The sequence below is a fragment of the Phaseolus vulgaris genome, chromosome 11 (assembly GCF_000499845.2).
Source record: "Phaseolus vulgaris cultivar G19833 chromosome 11, P. vulgaris v2.0, whole genome shotgun sequence".
NCBI classification, from domain to species: Eukaryota; Viridiplantae; Streptophyta; class Magnoliopsida; order Fabales; family Fabaceae; genus Phaseolus; species Phaseolus vulgaris.
The window spans coordinates 2,953,595-2,969,452 of NC_023749.2; the positions used below are offsets into that span (position 1 = coordinate 2,953,595).

Genomic DNA, 15,858 nt, shown 5'->3' on the forward strand with positions numbered 1-15,858 from the left:
ATTTGAATTTCTCAAATTCCAATTACCCCCAGTCAACAAAATAAGTGTATGATCAGGAATCTATGCCCTCTCTGTGTTTACTGCATGGAATCTCTGACTTACATAGTGCAAAAATAAGAAAGAACAAACATGTATTTTCCTTGTTATTAACTGGTATGGTAATATGCAAATCCATTGAAATGTAAGAGATATTTTCAATTGTCATATCTTTTACCAGTGTTATTACCACATGAACTTCCTAATCCAAAGTGCTACTGCAACCAATAATTAACTTCCTAGTGATTTCTTCTTCCCTGGCTCTGCAATTTTTTTATATTATTACTCAACTTTTAATTAATATTCTTATTTCAACATAGATGCATGATAAATCGTTTTTATATAAAACATTTCCAATTTTGTTAACGATTTTACAATAAATATTTATATAAATTATTAATGTATTTTATCATAATTTCATTATTTTTATTTTTAATCGCAAAAGTATAATATTTTATACAATAATTTGAGTGAATTTGTTTAAACTGTATAATTGCAACAATAATAATATCAATACTAGTAAGAATATAGACGCACTGTATTTTTATTTATTTTTTATAATTTATTAAATAATAAATAAAAATAAATTTATCATACATATTTATAATATTTGTTTGTAATTTATATTATATCAATTTTTTATTAAACAATAAATACATATAAATTTATAATAAATAAAAAAAATAAACATGCATTATAAATTATATTTATTCTTTATTTATTTATTTTTTTACAGAAATTCTTGTTAGTCAAACTCAAACTTATCATATGTGAATTTCCAACAATAACACTAATTTTGTCTTTATTTTATGTTTTTTTTATAAAACTAATAGAAAGAGTGGTATAAAAGAAAATATTTATTTTAAAAACAAATTATATTTTCAAAATAATTAATTATAAATATATAAATTTCAACAAAATTTATTCTGTAAAAATAATTATATTAACATATTATACAAATATAAATATTTATAAATATAGTTATATATTAAAAAATATATATATATATTAATTATAAATTATTATTTTTTAAGCTAAATAAATATGTTATAACATTTTTTTTATTAAAGTGAAATCTTATAATTTTAAATTATTTATCTTTCTTTTCGACACATTGACACATGCTTCTAATTATATTAATTATAATCTTTTATTATCTAAGCATTATAATTTAAAATTAACAAAGATTTTAAATAACTGTTTTTTATTACTTTAAAGTTTTAGATTTTTCTCATAAGGACTAAATAAATCTCACAAAAATTGACTTGTGTTTATTCAAATTCCATATTTATTCCCAATAAAAAAAACATATTATATAAAATAAATATATAAAATAAAACATATTATATCACCACACCAAGTTTGATTTTAATTACATAATTTTTTTTTAATTTAAAAAACATAGCAAGTAATGAAATTATTTAATTTAATGGATAAATCTAAACACCTAAAATACATAATTTTAAATATTAACAAAAATTACTGCACAAAAATAATTATTTATTAAATATTAAAGATAAAAGAAATACAGCTACAACTTTTAAGACCGACTGCCCTCGAGTGTGTTAAATTTCGTCATCTTAAAAGTTCTTGATATTCATCCTTCAGTGCATGCAAATCCTCTTGGTTGAGGTTGGGGTTTGTTAGTGGACAGCTCCTGATTTTACTACGCTTTACTGAATTGAAGCTCGTCAATTGAACCTCACAAAAACGATGGCCATAATTTTTTAATGCATCTTAAAATACTGATTCTACCAAATCCATAGAACTTTTTTGTGAAGTAGAAGATAACAGTAGCAAAGGTATTTAATCAGCAAACTAATATCATAATCTAAATTGAAACTAAACACGGTGGACAAGTATTGCATAAACAGTTCCCAAATCACATAGTTATTCATGTTGGCAACCCACTTCTCTAAGCCAGTAATAACCAAGCAAAGGATTCCTATCCATTCGTGAGGGATTGATTTACATGCATAAATCCCCACACTTAATAATGACTCTTGATAGGCCTCTCTGGCCCTGTAATATCACCAAAAGAAATAGACCGAGAGTTCATAATACGAAAGGATAAAAAACCTGAGCATCGAACTATATCTATACCAATCGTCTTTTAATAATGTTATTAATAATACGATAATTTAATGAGAAACAGCTACTCAACAATAGACTAAGCATCTGCGCTTTGGGGAACAAATTAGAAACAACACAGCCATTCAGCAATGTCCAAAGTACAATGACGTTTCTTACATTCCCCACTCTTTCAACTACAGCTTGTACGGAAAGCCTGTTGCATAGCAAAACAGCAATCATTCATCAGAATGCATCGAAGATAAACAAGAGACTTGATAAATATTTCTTGCCAAACAAAATTTGGAAGCTATTGCTAGACCGTGATTAAAGTATATGCATATGCAATAGAAAAATACAATGTAACAAAGCATGATAACTTGTCATCCATCCTATTTAAAGTTTACAAGCTTGTCGAAGAAGTTTTTTATAAAAAACAACGGGAAAAAAATGTGCTAATTTAATCAGTTAATTCTATTTAATTTCTCTACTCGTATCTCCTACATATCGATTGATGTCTCGAGCACCCTTTTTCCGATCTAAAATATCTCATTTACTCTCCACACCTCCTAAGTTTCAGATATAATGGTATTTGTGTATGTTTATTTAAAACCCAGCACCGCCAACAATAGCCCTATCCCACTAGATAAATAGTATAGTGGATCACACAACACAATTAATTGGACTTGTTTATCGCTCACCATGAAATCCCTTTTAATAATTTTCTCAAATGTTCTTTTTCTCAGTTTATCTATCCCTTCATGGCTAAATTTGCTCTCCTTACCCATCCTTTTGTGGCTCCATCCATATCCATCTTAACACACTCATTTAATCATATTTACAACTTTCACCTTGTTATCACCATCTCTATCGCTTAACATATATTACCATAAAATAGAACTTACTTTGAACTTGATCAGTACTTTGATGTCAGTTGGTCACAAATAATATTCAATGTATTTCTCCATTTTAACCACCCAGTTTGTAAACTGGCACGTAATCTTTAATATCACCGTCATTTTATACTACTGATCCATAAACTTATTTATAGCAGCAATAACAGCCTTTCCTAGGACAACAAGAAAGCACTTTAAGCAACATAAATAATCACAATTGAATTTTTAACCATACCTTCAACTAGTTGATGGGAGAAACACCCTTATAAGCTCTTTCACAGTAATTTTTTTTCTACAGGTAGGGCATTTCCCCTGAGCGCTTATAGCAGCCTTGATGCAATTCTTGCAAAAAATATGACCACACCTTGTCGACATTTCTTCTGCCAATGGTCCCATACATATTGGACAGTTGAAAACAGGCTCAATACGCACTTCAGAAAGCACTTTAACACTATCATTCTACAAAAGAAATATTCAAATAAGAAGTTTGATTTCCAGTAAACCTTCACAGTTGTTTATCAAGTTCTTTAGTTGTTTGATAGAAACACGTCATTTAAACAAAATTAAAGGAAGAAGGAAATTAACTTATGATTGAAATAATAAACTTCCCTACCAACATAGCATCTGAAAGCACAGCCAGAAGCAAATGACAAAGTGGTAATACCAAATTATATTTTACAATGTGGATACGCAACTTTTACAAATCTAACAGCTATTTTATTCATATGAAACAAAAGATGAAGTATAAAACATAAAACAGCGTGCCATCTCACTAAGGATATTTTTACCATAGAACTGCTACTGCCTTCTAAATTTATATACTTCTCACAATTAATAATTGTTTGGTTTCGCAATTCTCTTCTGCGCTTGTTGCGCCGAGTCTGATCTTCTGCAACAATCACGAATAAAAAATGTGTTAATCACCATTAAGATAAGTAATCTAAAGATTAAAGACTAAGAAAAAATTCCCAGACAATGGATGTTGGAGTAGGCAGAAAAACGCACTAAACAACAGACCATAAAAGCATAATGAACAAGATATGCAGTACAATATCACACATGATTACAACGAATGTTGGGGCAGGCAGAAAGCTCACAAGCAACAAGGCCAAAAAAGCAGAATGCAAAAGATATCATACATGATTACAATTTTTTTTAATTAAGTTGAAATCCAGAGTTTAAATTACCATTGTTTTGCTTTAGCAACTGATGAACCTTGCTTCTAAAAGTTAATCCGTGGGATACAGTAACACGTGTACAACACCCAGTAACCCAATCAGCATAGAAAAGCATTGAGGGAAGTTAGGTGAGGCACTACCGAAATATATTATATAGAGATTTGCGCTGGGAAAACATGGTTTTAATTTCGGTGACTGCTAATAACACACTCCCTCAATAGTAGAAAGCCATACCGTACCCACTCTTGCCAATAAACAAAATATGTTCATATCTTCCAGTTGAATTCTATTATAACCTTCAATTACCTTAGCTAAAGCAAGTGTACTGACTAAGCGGTTATCTTATCTGACAACTAATGTATTCTTTTAAAAACATATTGTTCAACATCAGCACAACCGGGTGAAAAAAGCATGCGAAAGTGGAGGACAACATTACCTAGTTCAACATCAACTACAGTACTCCCACGGTTTCTTCTTGATTTGTTTTTAGCCTAGGATGGAACACAAACGAGAAAAAAAAAATTCAATTTGCAACAATGAAATATAATAAATGATAAAAATAATAGAAATAACCATGTAAGAGGGGAGATAAACCTCAGCAAAAGCCCTTGGGGTACATTCAACAACATCATCATCAATGTCTTCCACATCAATCATCGCCGGTTGAGAAGCCGGTGGCTGCTGTTCAACTACAATACCTTGTAGCCCTGACTGAGTTGAAGGTCCCTCCTGTTCCCGATTGTCACCAGCCGGTACACGATTAAGGTCAAGGTCCAAAGTTGTCTTTCTCCTACGGTAGCTTCTGACAGCAGGTCCCTTGCCTGTCCGAGAACTCATTGGCACACTATTCCCTTCCCTAGCCGCAACCTGAAAAACCCAATACCACAACACAATTCGTAAAAAATCGCCTTAGACGAAGGTCCACGCATACAAAATTAGGCAAACTTTTGCGGTTAAGACAATCATAAAACTGACACAGCAGAAAAAAAATCAACATCTCAAACAATCCAAAAAATTAAAAAGATAGCCAGCATAACTGAATAAAAAATCAGAGTTCCTTTTCCATCTTCCATGGTATTTCTAACGTGACTAACTTTCTACGCACCTAAAAAAGCCAGCACAGAGCTATATAACATAAAAACCTAAAACGTGTTTACTCCGGTGCACGATAAAGCTTCTTGAAGTGACCGGATCCAATTATATCACACATATCGATCAGCGGAACAAATACAAAAACTAATTAATCGAACTACAATAAAAATTGCATACACAGGAAAGGGAAAAGAACGGAACCGATGGAGGCGGAGGTGAACCGTTGAGGAAGAGAAAGTTACGTTGCGGAAAGAATAAGAGAGAGAGAGAGAGAGTGATCTGAGAAGGAGATTGAAATAGAGAGAGACGCGGTGGTGACGAATCGACGCAGAGAGGGGAGAAGGGGGGTTAGGGTTTGGGGAGGATTTGAAGGGAAGGGTTATGACTTAAAGCACGAAGGAAGAAATGAAGGAGGACATTGACACAGTTGTGAACGGAGACACGAACGAAGCACTCGGGTCCAGCCAGCCACGCGCTTCCATTAACCGCGACCAAACATCACTTAACACGTGCAATTCGATTTTCAAATTTATCTTTTACTTCTTTTTGAATTTTCCACAAAAAGTTACTTGGTTTACTCGATGTATATATGCATTAGGGTTGATTAATAATAAATATATAGTATTTACATCGAGATTTCAATAATATACATTAATAATAATAAGGTTATAAGTAACATAAAAAAAATAACTAATATCAGGTTGAGTTTTATTTTTTTTAAATAAGAAATTAAAAGTGTGGTTGAAACTACATGGTACAAATTTCTACACCTTATGTTCTCAATTAGATTTCGAAATTTTATACCTTATGTTCTCGATTAGAGTTTGAAATTTTATGTTCTTGAATAGAGTTTGAATCCTGAGAATAATTGGAATTGTTTCTCTTCTTCTTTGGTCGGATCGCACTTCCGTTCCTTTCCTTGTAAACTCCTTCCTCTCCTCCACTTGTTCCACCTCTCGATTTTTTCGTAATTCTGACTCGGATGATACTTGTAGAAGACACTTCGATACTTAAGTCAGATTTAGTATTCGACACTTAATGTGCTTAATACGGTATAATGACGTACCTGATTTGAAATATGTGCTATTTATATTGTTATGATGGGTCTTTTTTATTAGGTTAGATTAAGGAACTTTGATCATGTGTTAGAAATACATTACCTAATTCTTAATTGTTAATTAGTCTTACTAACTCTGCATAAGCGTAATTAAATTTATAGTGTCAGACGATCCCATGACCGAACTCCGAACCATGATCTCGGTAGTACGAATCCTCACAGTACACCTTATATTTTCTATAGATTTTTCGAAATAACATTTTGAAAAATTAAATATATCATTGTTCAAAGACTAAGCAAAAGAGTATTAATTGAGTCAAATTTCATTCAATTAAAAAAATAACTGAATTTAAATTAAAGTAGATAATCAGATGTCCATAAAGCAATTTTTGAGAGGAAACAAATATTAATAATGCTGGGAAAAAAGGTTGTGTGCTAACGTTGTTTCCTCCTAAATTTGTAGCAGTTATGTTTTTATTTTCAAATCTGGGATTGGGATCTGAGTACGCAGTAGCAGTTATATTTCAATCTTTTCAAGACTGAAGATTAATGTGCGCATGCTGACTGTTATATATATTTTTATAAAATAGATATTGTTCAAATTTGAAGACTGAAGTGAATAATTATATTGTTATATTTTTTTATAAAATAAGTATAGTTCAATTCAATTTCTTTTTACAAAACCCAAATATTAAAAATTTGTCTTATTGTATTCTCAAAATATTTTCAACTTCTACTATAACCTGTTTTCAATGGATCCAAATCAAAATCCCTTCAATATAAATCCGTGATTTAACTTCATGCCAAAATTTTGAAGTTCCCGATAAGCCAAATTGCAAGATTTCTAAAAGCAACAAAATAATCCAAATTAAAATATGCCAAGTTCTCAATACCTCATATTCTCATCTCATCCCTATAAATTTTGTGTATATATCTATGACCAGCAGTAATTATCATGACTCATCTTTTTAAATAAATGTTTTAATTATTTTTATAATGACTGTTTATTCATTAAACATCAAAACTATGTATCATAAAACAGATAAAAAGTTATTAATTTAAAAGATTAGTTAAATTATATACAATATAATCCAAAAAAAATTAAAAATTTATTAATAAAACATTATGACAAGAGATTTTGGTGAGACTCATTGAAAGCAACAAGTTGTTTCATTAGAAAGACTTATTGCTTAGAGTTGTTTGTAATGGAAGAAGCAAATGAATTATAATTTTTCAAGTCTAATCAAGCATTCCCGATAATACTATCATTGGGTCTATGGCAAATGAAATTACTCCATTCAAGTTACACAAGAAATTAGCTGATGACAACTAATGGTTGGAACTTTTGCGAACATTCTCAAAAAGAAACTTGTCCTTGTGAAATAGCCAAAAGCATAAATGCCATAAGTTGTACAAAATGTCAATGCCAAGTGAAATGGGCATTAATACCAGACTGCATGAAGTTGTCACCAAATTTAAGGATTTAATTCAAAGCAATTGAAATCGTCCGACAAAGCATGGTAGCCAACACATGAGAGTGCATGCACTGTTCCTGCGATTTTTAATATCGATGTCTACTACGATCCCGATCACGCCCATAATCTCTATCTCGATCAACATAGTCCCAGTCTCGATCTCTATCTCTTCCCCTGTCCCTGTCTCTATTCCAACTGCTTTGCCTCTCTTTGTCACTTCGCTCTCTGTTCCTGCTCTCACCATCATTACGCTCCCTTCCTCTGTCTCTACTTTCTCTACCATCCCGGTCTATCCCTGTCATAGGTATTATTATACAACAATAACTCGGTTACTGGCAGGTCCAACCAATTTATAATTTCATATTAACGTGTCAAACGATGATATCAACAAGTACATCCACACTAATTTGCATATCTAACACAAGGAGAGTTTAAAAAACAAGGCAATATCAAATGTATAAAAAAATACTACAAAACTGATGACCAGCTCAATATAAAAATACTACAAAACTAATAATAACCGGCTCAATATGATTTTAGTATGCAGGGTCACAAAGCAAAAAGTCCGACAGTTAACTAGTTGCATAGGCTGAAAAGGAATCATGCAAAAGAAATAACACGAGAGAAAACATAAATTATATGCAACTATGAATCTAAGAGAACATGCAACTCTATTTGAAAATGATAATTTCATCAGACCTACGACTATAATGATCATCCAGAAATGCATCAGTGTTATGGAAGATGTGGGGGAAAAGTGGGAGTGGGATCTTCACTAGCTCGCAAAGTATCTATGCAAATTCAGGTTTCTATATAATAAATTTTGGAGGGAAAACATTCAAGAGATATGCAGTAATACCTAGTTCTTCAACCTCCCAACCAGCACGTCCAGAACCAGGAATTCCACGTGCAGCTTCAGCTTGCTGTGTTTTGGCACGGAATTTTTTCTTTAGGTTTCCAAATTCATCATACAACTCCCCATCATCCTGACAGTAAAAAACAGATTATAAGACAAACATAGTATTTAAGACAGAGGTAGTAATAGTATATGTTACTCTTAATCAATCTTACTTCAGCTTCCCTCCTACGACGTCTGGTTTCTTCTATTTCCTCTTCATCAAGCTCTTTGTAACCTCCACCTCGTCCTCCTCTGTTAATTAAACATATAACCTTAATTAGGAGAATATTCTAAGTTAGTATTTAAAATATACACTAAGTTGAAGTATTAACTTTAATTCAACATATGAAAAAACAAAGGGGCAAATTATTATGAAAGAAATCCAACATTCTCAAAAATTGAAACCAAAATGAAAAACAGTTGTTAATCCATGCTTAAACCAAAAAATACTAACTGGATTAATGTATGTAGACTTCAGAAAATTTTACAACTAAGTGGAAGTTTGGTTGCTAAGACATCATAATTTGAAATTCTCAGTCTCCAAAAATGAAATACTTCATGATATTTCACATAAAGCAACACTATGCAACACATTTTACAGTAACGACGTTTAACACACACTGAGAAAATGTATTTGTGGTCTATGCTCATATGAAAAGGCTACGCTCACGTTTGATTGTAAGGTGCTTTTATGCTGTGAAACGATAGTAAACATCTTTGCTAATATTTTAATAAATGAAGTTCATGCTACATTTCTACTTCAGAAACAAATTGGTGACTTTGTGTACTTCGATTCGATAAAGACAAAAGCAAGAGGCCATAATTTTCTCCTTGCCCCACAGGCACTGCTATACAACTAGGACACAACCATAGGTGTATAATCATGCAGAGGTGGCATCAAATGATAATTCAATTTTCCACACACGTACAAATTGCTAAATGAGATTTGAACAGATAAGAAATATATAACAAGTATACAGGCATTAGAAATCAACGTTTTATATGGATATACTAAACTCTAAAAATTAATCCTTTAACTCAGAATGGATTAAAAAGTGCAATGCCACAAAATGACATGGGCACTGCAGAAATGACATATAAAGAGACAAATCACATTACATTTGATAAACAATGCGTGATATTTTTTGTATATCATAAATTGCATACAAATATAACTACCACACTATGACATGACATGCATGTTTGTTTTTTTTTTTTTTTTTCTGGAAAAATAACTGCTTATTTTTCAAAATCTCTAGCAGAAAGCTGGAAAAAAAATTATTATTTCTCTAGAATAAGCTGAATCAATCATGCAAACAAATATCTCTATCACAATGGAAAACAAAACAAAATGCATTTTCTCCCTAAGCCACTATGTACTTAGTTAGCAATGGAAGGCATAAAAAAATAAAAACAATACCTAACACCACCCTCATTATGCCCAGGCTTATTTGTATTGCAAATATTGCATTTAGTCCGCTTCGCCCAATTGATATTGCCACACCTAAGAAAAAAGAGCATGAGAATCATTACACTAAATTTTATTTTTAAAATCACACAAAAATGTACACACGTGATGTGCAAGTTGGATGTCAGGTATAAATACCTCAGACAGGTGTTAAGTAAAACATGACTCACAAGAAATGAAAAAACTTAGTCGACAGAACAATTAGTAGTGATGGAACAGAAAATAATTCCATAAACCATAGCCAGCTTGTAATCAACTCCCAAATCCCAGAAGTATGTAATGTGCACATATTTTTGTAAGAACTGGAACTAAAATTTATGAAAACACAAACCAATCACCACAAGGACCAAGGAAGGAGAGGTTCAAGAGCTGGGGTTGTAGACCTAAACCCAGGAAAGGATTACAAAAATAGTCAAAGAAGTTACCAGTGATTATTTCCAAATAAAACCCCATGCCAAAGTTCTAATCTATCTTTTTAGTATCAACAGTCTCTTGAAAATCAAATTGTCCATAGGTCGTAGCATAACCATCTGACCTCTTGTGACTTGAGTTTGGAAATGCCACCAGAGTAACACTCCATCAAATGATGGTTGCCAGATTTCTTTAAAATTCACAGACAACTTGAACAGCAGTAGACTGGATCATAAATTTGGCTGGAATGTGCTAGAATATATAGTTAAGGCAGAAGCTAACACAATCAGGAATAAGATTATACATGAACGAGGGAATAGGCAGTTTACTGCAAATGTTTAACAAACCTCTTGAAGCCAACCAAGTGCAAAATAAAGACTTTTTTTTTATGAATTGGAGTCAATTAAACAGGAACTGGTAATTTCTATTTGAGCCCTCACAACGCATGCATGAAGGTTGTGTTTGTGTACCCCATGCATACAAACAGACATCTTACCGTCAAAAATCAATTTACTGATTTTTAAATTGTTTGCTAGCACTTCTTAAAAAATAATATAACACAAAAGTAATTCAATTGATGTAGCTAAGCAGCAAGTTTTGTAAATTTATAAGAAAAGTGTATGTGGTACCACTAAAATAATGAAATTTGAATGTAAGCAATAAAAAATAAAACAAAAAATAATTATAAGGAAATCAGACACAGAAGAAAAAGCACAAAAGGCCAATGCAACACAATCATACATTGGACAAGGCCAATCATTGGGACCAAATAGTCCCCCACCAGCAGCTGGCCGGCCAGCACCCCCTGATTCTTGTCCAGCAGCACGTCCCTTGCCACGGCCACCAGCCCCTGATATTCCAGCAGCACCAGCAGGACGAGCAGTTCCACAGCGATTACATGCACCACGAAAGGCAAAGTTCACATTGGAGCAACTGCTGTGACAAGAAAAAAATGTTATTCTTTCTGCTCTATATAATCTAAAATGACTGAATAAGTACAAGAGCAAGAAAGAGCTGCTCACCAATTTCATATCACAGACCTTGTATTTGGACACAACCAATCGCCATCTTGTTGCCATGCTTTGCCTGAAGGATCAATTTGGCCTCTACCTCTTCCACTACCACCATTAACATCCTTGGTAGCCTCCTCTAATCCATCAACATTACCAGCATCTACCGGTTCTACTGCTGCTGAATTATAAGTTTGGTCATCCTTGTTTTTTGATTCTGCTATAAAAACTCCAATTAAACTGCCATGAAAATCTTTGTTGTTAAACCATTCAACAGCCGCTAAAGCAGCATGCGGATCTTCATATGTTACAGTAGCATCTCCCTTTGGCTCATTAGTCTCTTTGTCTCGATATAACCATATTTTTGGTCTCCCTGTACGTTTATCTTTCTGCATAGCATGAATTATAAACGAAATAGGACTAAAAGTTCAAAATAGAATGCAACACAGGAAAAAAAAATAGAGGAAAAGGAACAATACTAGGTCGAGATAGAAGTGGAATAAAAGACACATCGATCATGAAAATGAAAATGTTAAACTATTCATTTTAGTGAGCATATAAACAACCCCAAATAAACCTTAATTTTGCAAGAATCAAAACCAAACCTTATTCTACATAAAAAAAAATACAAGATTCCAACCTAGCCAGGGTAAAAATAAGTGCCCATGGTTATGTTCCTTGCAATATTTCTAATCTTCTTTTGAGTAGGAAAGCAATTTTGACAACATGATAACATTACTTTGAATGATTGGCATGCTTGATGCAGAGACCCCATACCTTCACTAATCCAATGGTGCCAAAATATTCAGCCAACATATTTTCGTCAGTCCCGTAGGGTAAGTTGCACACATAGACAGACCCATTCGAAGGAGCTTGTTTTCCAGGAAGGGTTGCCATGGGGCCTTAATCTCATGAAACAAAAGCAAGCAGAACCGAACCACCAGAGCTCTGAAAAAGGAGCAAGACAGTTAATTTCCCTTACACACGCATACAAATAAAGACGGAAACTACACCAGTAATTAACAAACCTCTGAGGAAAACATAAAACTATCACAACCCTAACCTAAACAAGGTTATTCAGAAGTTTGACAACAAAGTTAAAAAAAATTATAAGATACATAAATTACTAACAGACATCGGATATAAGGGGAAAATTGAGCATTGTGATGAAAAACATAAAACTAGTTTTCCCCAAAAAAAAACCTGCGTAGCAATCGAAAGAGCGCAAATCGCTGGAGAAAAGGCATGATAACAGATTATTGAGTTGAAACACATGCGTAGGTTGAAAATTTGTAACTCGTAACATCATGTGAATTGAAAAACAAAGCAGTGGTGTAACAATGGATAGAAAATGGAGAATTGAAAGGTTTTGTGGTTGCAGAAAACGAAATTAAGGGCAAATAAACGAATAGAGAAAAAGGATAAGGAAGTGAAATGGTCGTACCCGGAATCGGAGGAAAGAAACAGCAGTGTGTTGTTAGATCTGCGATTTATCGCTTCTCCTCACTCCTTCAACACTCTCCGCACTGTTCCTCTTCTTCACCTTCAATACCAATCCTTAATATCTTTTTTTACTCTCTCCAAATTTTTTATTTTTTTATAATAACAATACTTCTTAATTATGAATGAAAGTTAATATTAAATTTAGGGTTAAGCAATATTTATCTAATTTTTAAAATAAAAATAGAAAAATCACACTTGCTTCTAAATAAATCAACTACACTTAATGCTCCTCAAAATAGCTAATTATCATTATTTATCTTTTTCAATAAACAACATTCACACTTTTTATAAATTTTAAATAAATATTTACATTTTTCGTATTTTAATTAGTGACCAAGTCTCGTACTTTTGTATATTTTGAATAATATTATATATATATATTTAAAAAAAAATCTTTAATCTTTATATTCAAAACTTTTGTTTTTAACTTTTATAATTTTTAAATTTTTTTCGAGAACTCTTGTTTAACTTGATAACACAATCTTCATAGGTTGATCTCTCTAATGGTTCTTTCGGCTTCTCCCCTCTCGGTTGGGTTCTTTAAGTTGGATTTTCGACTTCTCCTCTCATAGATGGGTGTCTGTACCTGCAAGACGCGATACTAAAATCAGAAATAGTTTTACATTCATCAGATGAAATTTACTCTTACTTACCTCTTAGGTTGATTATTTATTTATAGAGTTTCTTATTGTATTTATACTTTATTTAGATATTTCTTTCTGCACTCCATTATTATTTTAAACACATTTAAAATTTTATTGATTTGGACGATGTTACAGTGATTATACATATTTGTTTATTTTATCCTCCATATAAATAATTTTTGGCATAAGCTTTCGATATATCCTCTCTCTCCTATTTTGTTAAAAATTATAAAGCATGTTAATGTATTAAAAATTAAAAGAAAAGTGAATATTTAAAAAAAAATGAAATATAAATATTACTTTATTAAAAACATAAGAAAAAGTTTAATATATTTATTTTAAAGTCAAAAGGACTGTAGGGTCATTTAACATAATATTATTTTCTCTTTACGTAGTAATTTTTATTTTTTATATTTTTATCAACAAACGTGGTAATTTTTATGTACTGCTGCCATAAGACTGAAATTTAATTTTTAATAGTTTTCCTTTTTAAAAATTTCTAAGTATAAAAAACATTAACAACAATTGTTCTGAATATAAGTTTATTATTTACGTAATTTTATTGTAAATTACTAAAAAAATAATACTTTGTACAAAAATTATTAAATAATAATTAATTTTAGAGATATAGATAATTAATTAAATTATATATTATTTATAAATTAAAAAATTAGTAATAATTATAGTAATTAATTTATAGTATAAAATAATTTTATAACTTTTTATTAATAATATAACTATTTTAAATATTATATATTTTTTAATTTATAAAATAATACATAAATTAATTAATATAATAAATAATTTTTTGATTTTTTATTGTTTTGTAAATATTTAAACATATTTAAACCCTACAGTGTAAATAATTTTACAATTTTTCAATAAAAGGGTATTCACTCTCTTTTTTATTTGATAAAAATGAAACTTGTGAAAATGTTTTTTTTATATAATGACAGGATCCTAGTTTACTTTGCTACATATTGAGGAATTTAGAGATTTTTTTTAAGGTTGGGAAATTAAAAAAACTGGATGTAATGTTTTCTAAATATATCTTGTCAAATAATATTTTATTCGGTATAAACGATATATTGTTTATGTGGTTAGTTTGATTAAGGATTTTGTGTGTTTGATTTAAATGATTTGTAAGAAATTTTTGAATGAGATATCAAGGGTATGAATTATGATATTTTGATATTATCAACTTTACTCTCACAACAAAATATTAATATTTATAATAAAAAATATTAATAATAAAAAATTCTTAATAAAATATAAACATAATGTAAAATGTTAAAATATTTTTCAAATTAAAAAAATTATAATTTTTTATAAATAATTAAAATATTAATATTTATTGGTAATAAAAAAAAAACATTTTTGTTGTGAAAATTATATAGAAAAATAGTATTTACCCTTATATAATAATATTTGAGTTTTTGAAATAGTACTATTTATTATTTTTTTTATTTTTTACTTTCTCTAATATTCTTAAAAATTATATTTTAAAAAATACCCCTAGATATAATTTTAACATTGCATTCAAAATATTTTTCTAACATTAATTCATTAAATCAACAAATTTTATACTTAAATTTAGTATCTTTTTATTATATCAAATCACTTCACTTTTTCTTCAAAACATTACAAATCAATTTTCCATTTGTTTTCATATCTCTAATTAAATAAAACACTAAATTTATTCTTATAATATAAGAAATTTGAAAACTCATTAATAAAAGTTTGTCTATTTAATTTGTCTTCATTTTTCTCCTTGCAATGAAATCTTTTAAGAAAGTATGCTTCTTATTTTGGATTAATGTGCCCACTCCAATAAAGTTGATTTAAATGAGTTATAAAAAATGTATAAGAGCACATGCATTAAATAAATGGTACCTCACATTACCATTTTATGTTAATTAAAACAGCTCATAACGAAAGAAAAAGGTGCATACGTTATATCATTATGAACTAAAAGATACAAAACAATGAGATGTCTTATATATGTATTGATTTTCATTTTCATAGTGAAGCACAAAAACCTAAATGAAATAGATAACACAAACCTTAATCATAGTGAAACTATATTATTTCAAACACATGTAAGCAAATCTCATATTATA

At 30.4% G+C, this 15,858-nt stretch overlaps 2 protein-coding genes across 4 annotated transcripts; both read right to left on the bottom strand.

Moving 5' to 3' along the window:
• Window positions 1-1,841: 1,841 nt before the first annotated feature.
• LOC137819804 (uncharacterized) lies at window positions 1,842-5,781 on the bottom strand. Of its 2 annotated transcripts, none has more exons than XM_068623762.1 (6): window positions 5,474-5,781; window positions 4,775-5,047; window positions 4,617-4,671; window positions 3,791-3,891; window positions 3,238-3,461; window positions 1,842-2,323 (listed from the first exon to the last, which is right to left on the bottom strand). In XM_068623762.1, exons 2-5 carry the CDS (start codon window positions 5,015-5,017, stop codon window positions 3,240-3,242), a joined length of 621 nt encoding a protein of 206 aa, XP_068479863.1. In that variant the 5' UTR covers window positions 5,018-5,047; window positions 5,474-5,781; the 3' UTR covers window positions 1,842-2,323; window positions 3,238-3,239. The 2 variants fall into 2 exon arrangements, with proteins under 2 accessions (XP_068479863.1, XP_068479864.1); XM_068623763.1 differs by having other exon boundaries at window positions 5,450-5,776.
• A 1,902-nt stretch (window positions 5,782-7,683) lies between these two features.
• LOC137830610 (transcription initiation factor TFIID subunit 15) lies at window positions 7,684-13,174 on the bottom strand. 2 transcript variants are annotated; one of them, XM_068638173.1, is made up of 8 exons: window positions 13,036-13,174; window positions 12,369-12,539; window positions 11,622-11,980; window positions 11,323-11,514; window positions 10,123-10,206; window positions 8,876-8,954; window positions 8,664-8,790; window positions 7,684-8,099 (listed from the first exon to the last, which is right to left on the bottom strand). In XM_068638173.1, the coding sequence occupies exons 2-8, from the start codon at window positions 12,486-12,488 to the stop codon at window positions 7,891-7,893; spliced, it is 1,170 nt and encodes a 389-aa protein (XP_068494274.1). In that variant the 5' UTR covers window positions 12,489-12,539; window positions 13,036-13,174; the 3' UTR covers window positions 7,684-7,890. The 2 variants fall into 2 exon arrangements, with proteins under 2 accessions (XP_068494274.1, XP_068494198.1); XM_068638097.1 differs by having other exon boundaries at window positions 11,323-11,517.
• Between the last annotated feature and the right edge of the window lie 2,684 nt (window positions 13,175-15,858).

What these genes read in the sequence shown, in the direction of transcription:
- LOC137819804 (XM_068623762.1), bottom strand. Translation starts at nt 5,017, where the DNA reads ATGAGTTCTCGGACAGGCAAGGGACCTGCTGTCAGAAGCTACCGTAGG. An exon ending in CCCCAAGGGCTTTTGCTGAG is followed by an intron (nt 4,672 to 4,774) that starts GTTTATCTCCCC and finishes GTTCCATCCTAG; the next exon opens with GCTAAAAACAAATCAAGAAG. An exon ending in AAGGCAGTAGCAGTTCTATG is followed by an intron (nt 3,462 to 3,790) that starts GTAAAAATATCC and finishes TTTCTTTTGTAG; the next exon opens with AATGATAGTGTTAAAGTGCT.
- LOC137830610 (XM_068638097.1), bottom strand. Translation starts at nt 12,488, where the DNA reads ATGGCAACCCTTCCTGGAAAACAAGCTCCTTCGAATGGGTCTGTCTAT. An exon ending in GCACCATTGGATTAGTGAAG is followed by an intron (nt 11,981 to 12,368) that starts GTATGGGGTCTC and finishes CATGCTATGCAG; the next exon opens with AAAGATAAACGTACAGGGAG. An exon ending in TGGTTGTGTCCAAATACAAG is followed by an intron (nt 11,518 to 11,621) that starts GTCTGTGATATG and finishes TTCTTGTCACAG; the next exon opens with CAGTTGCTCCAATGTGAACT.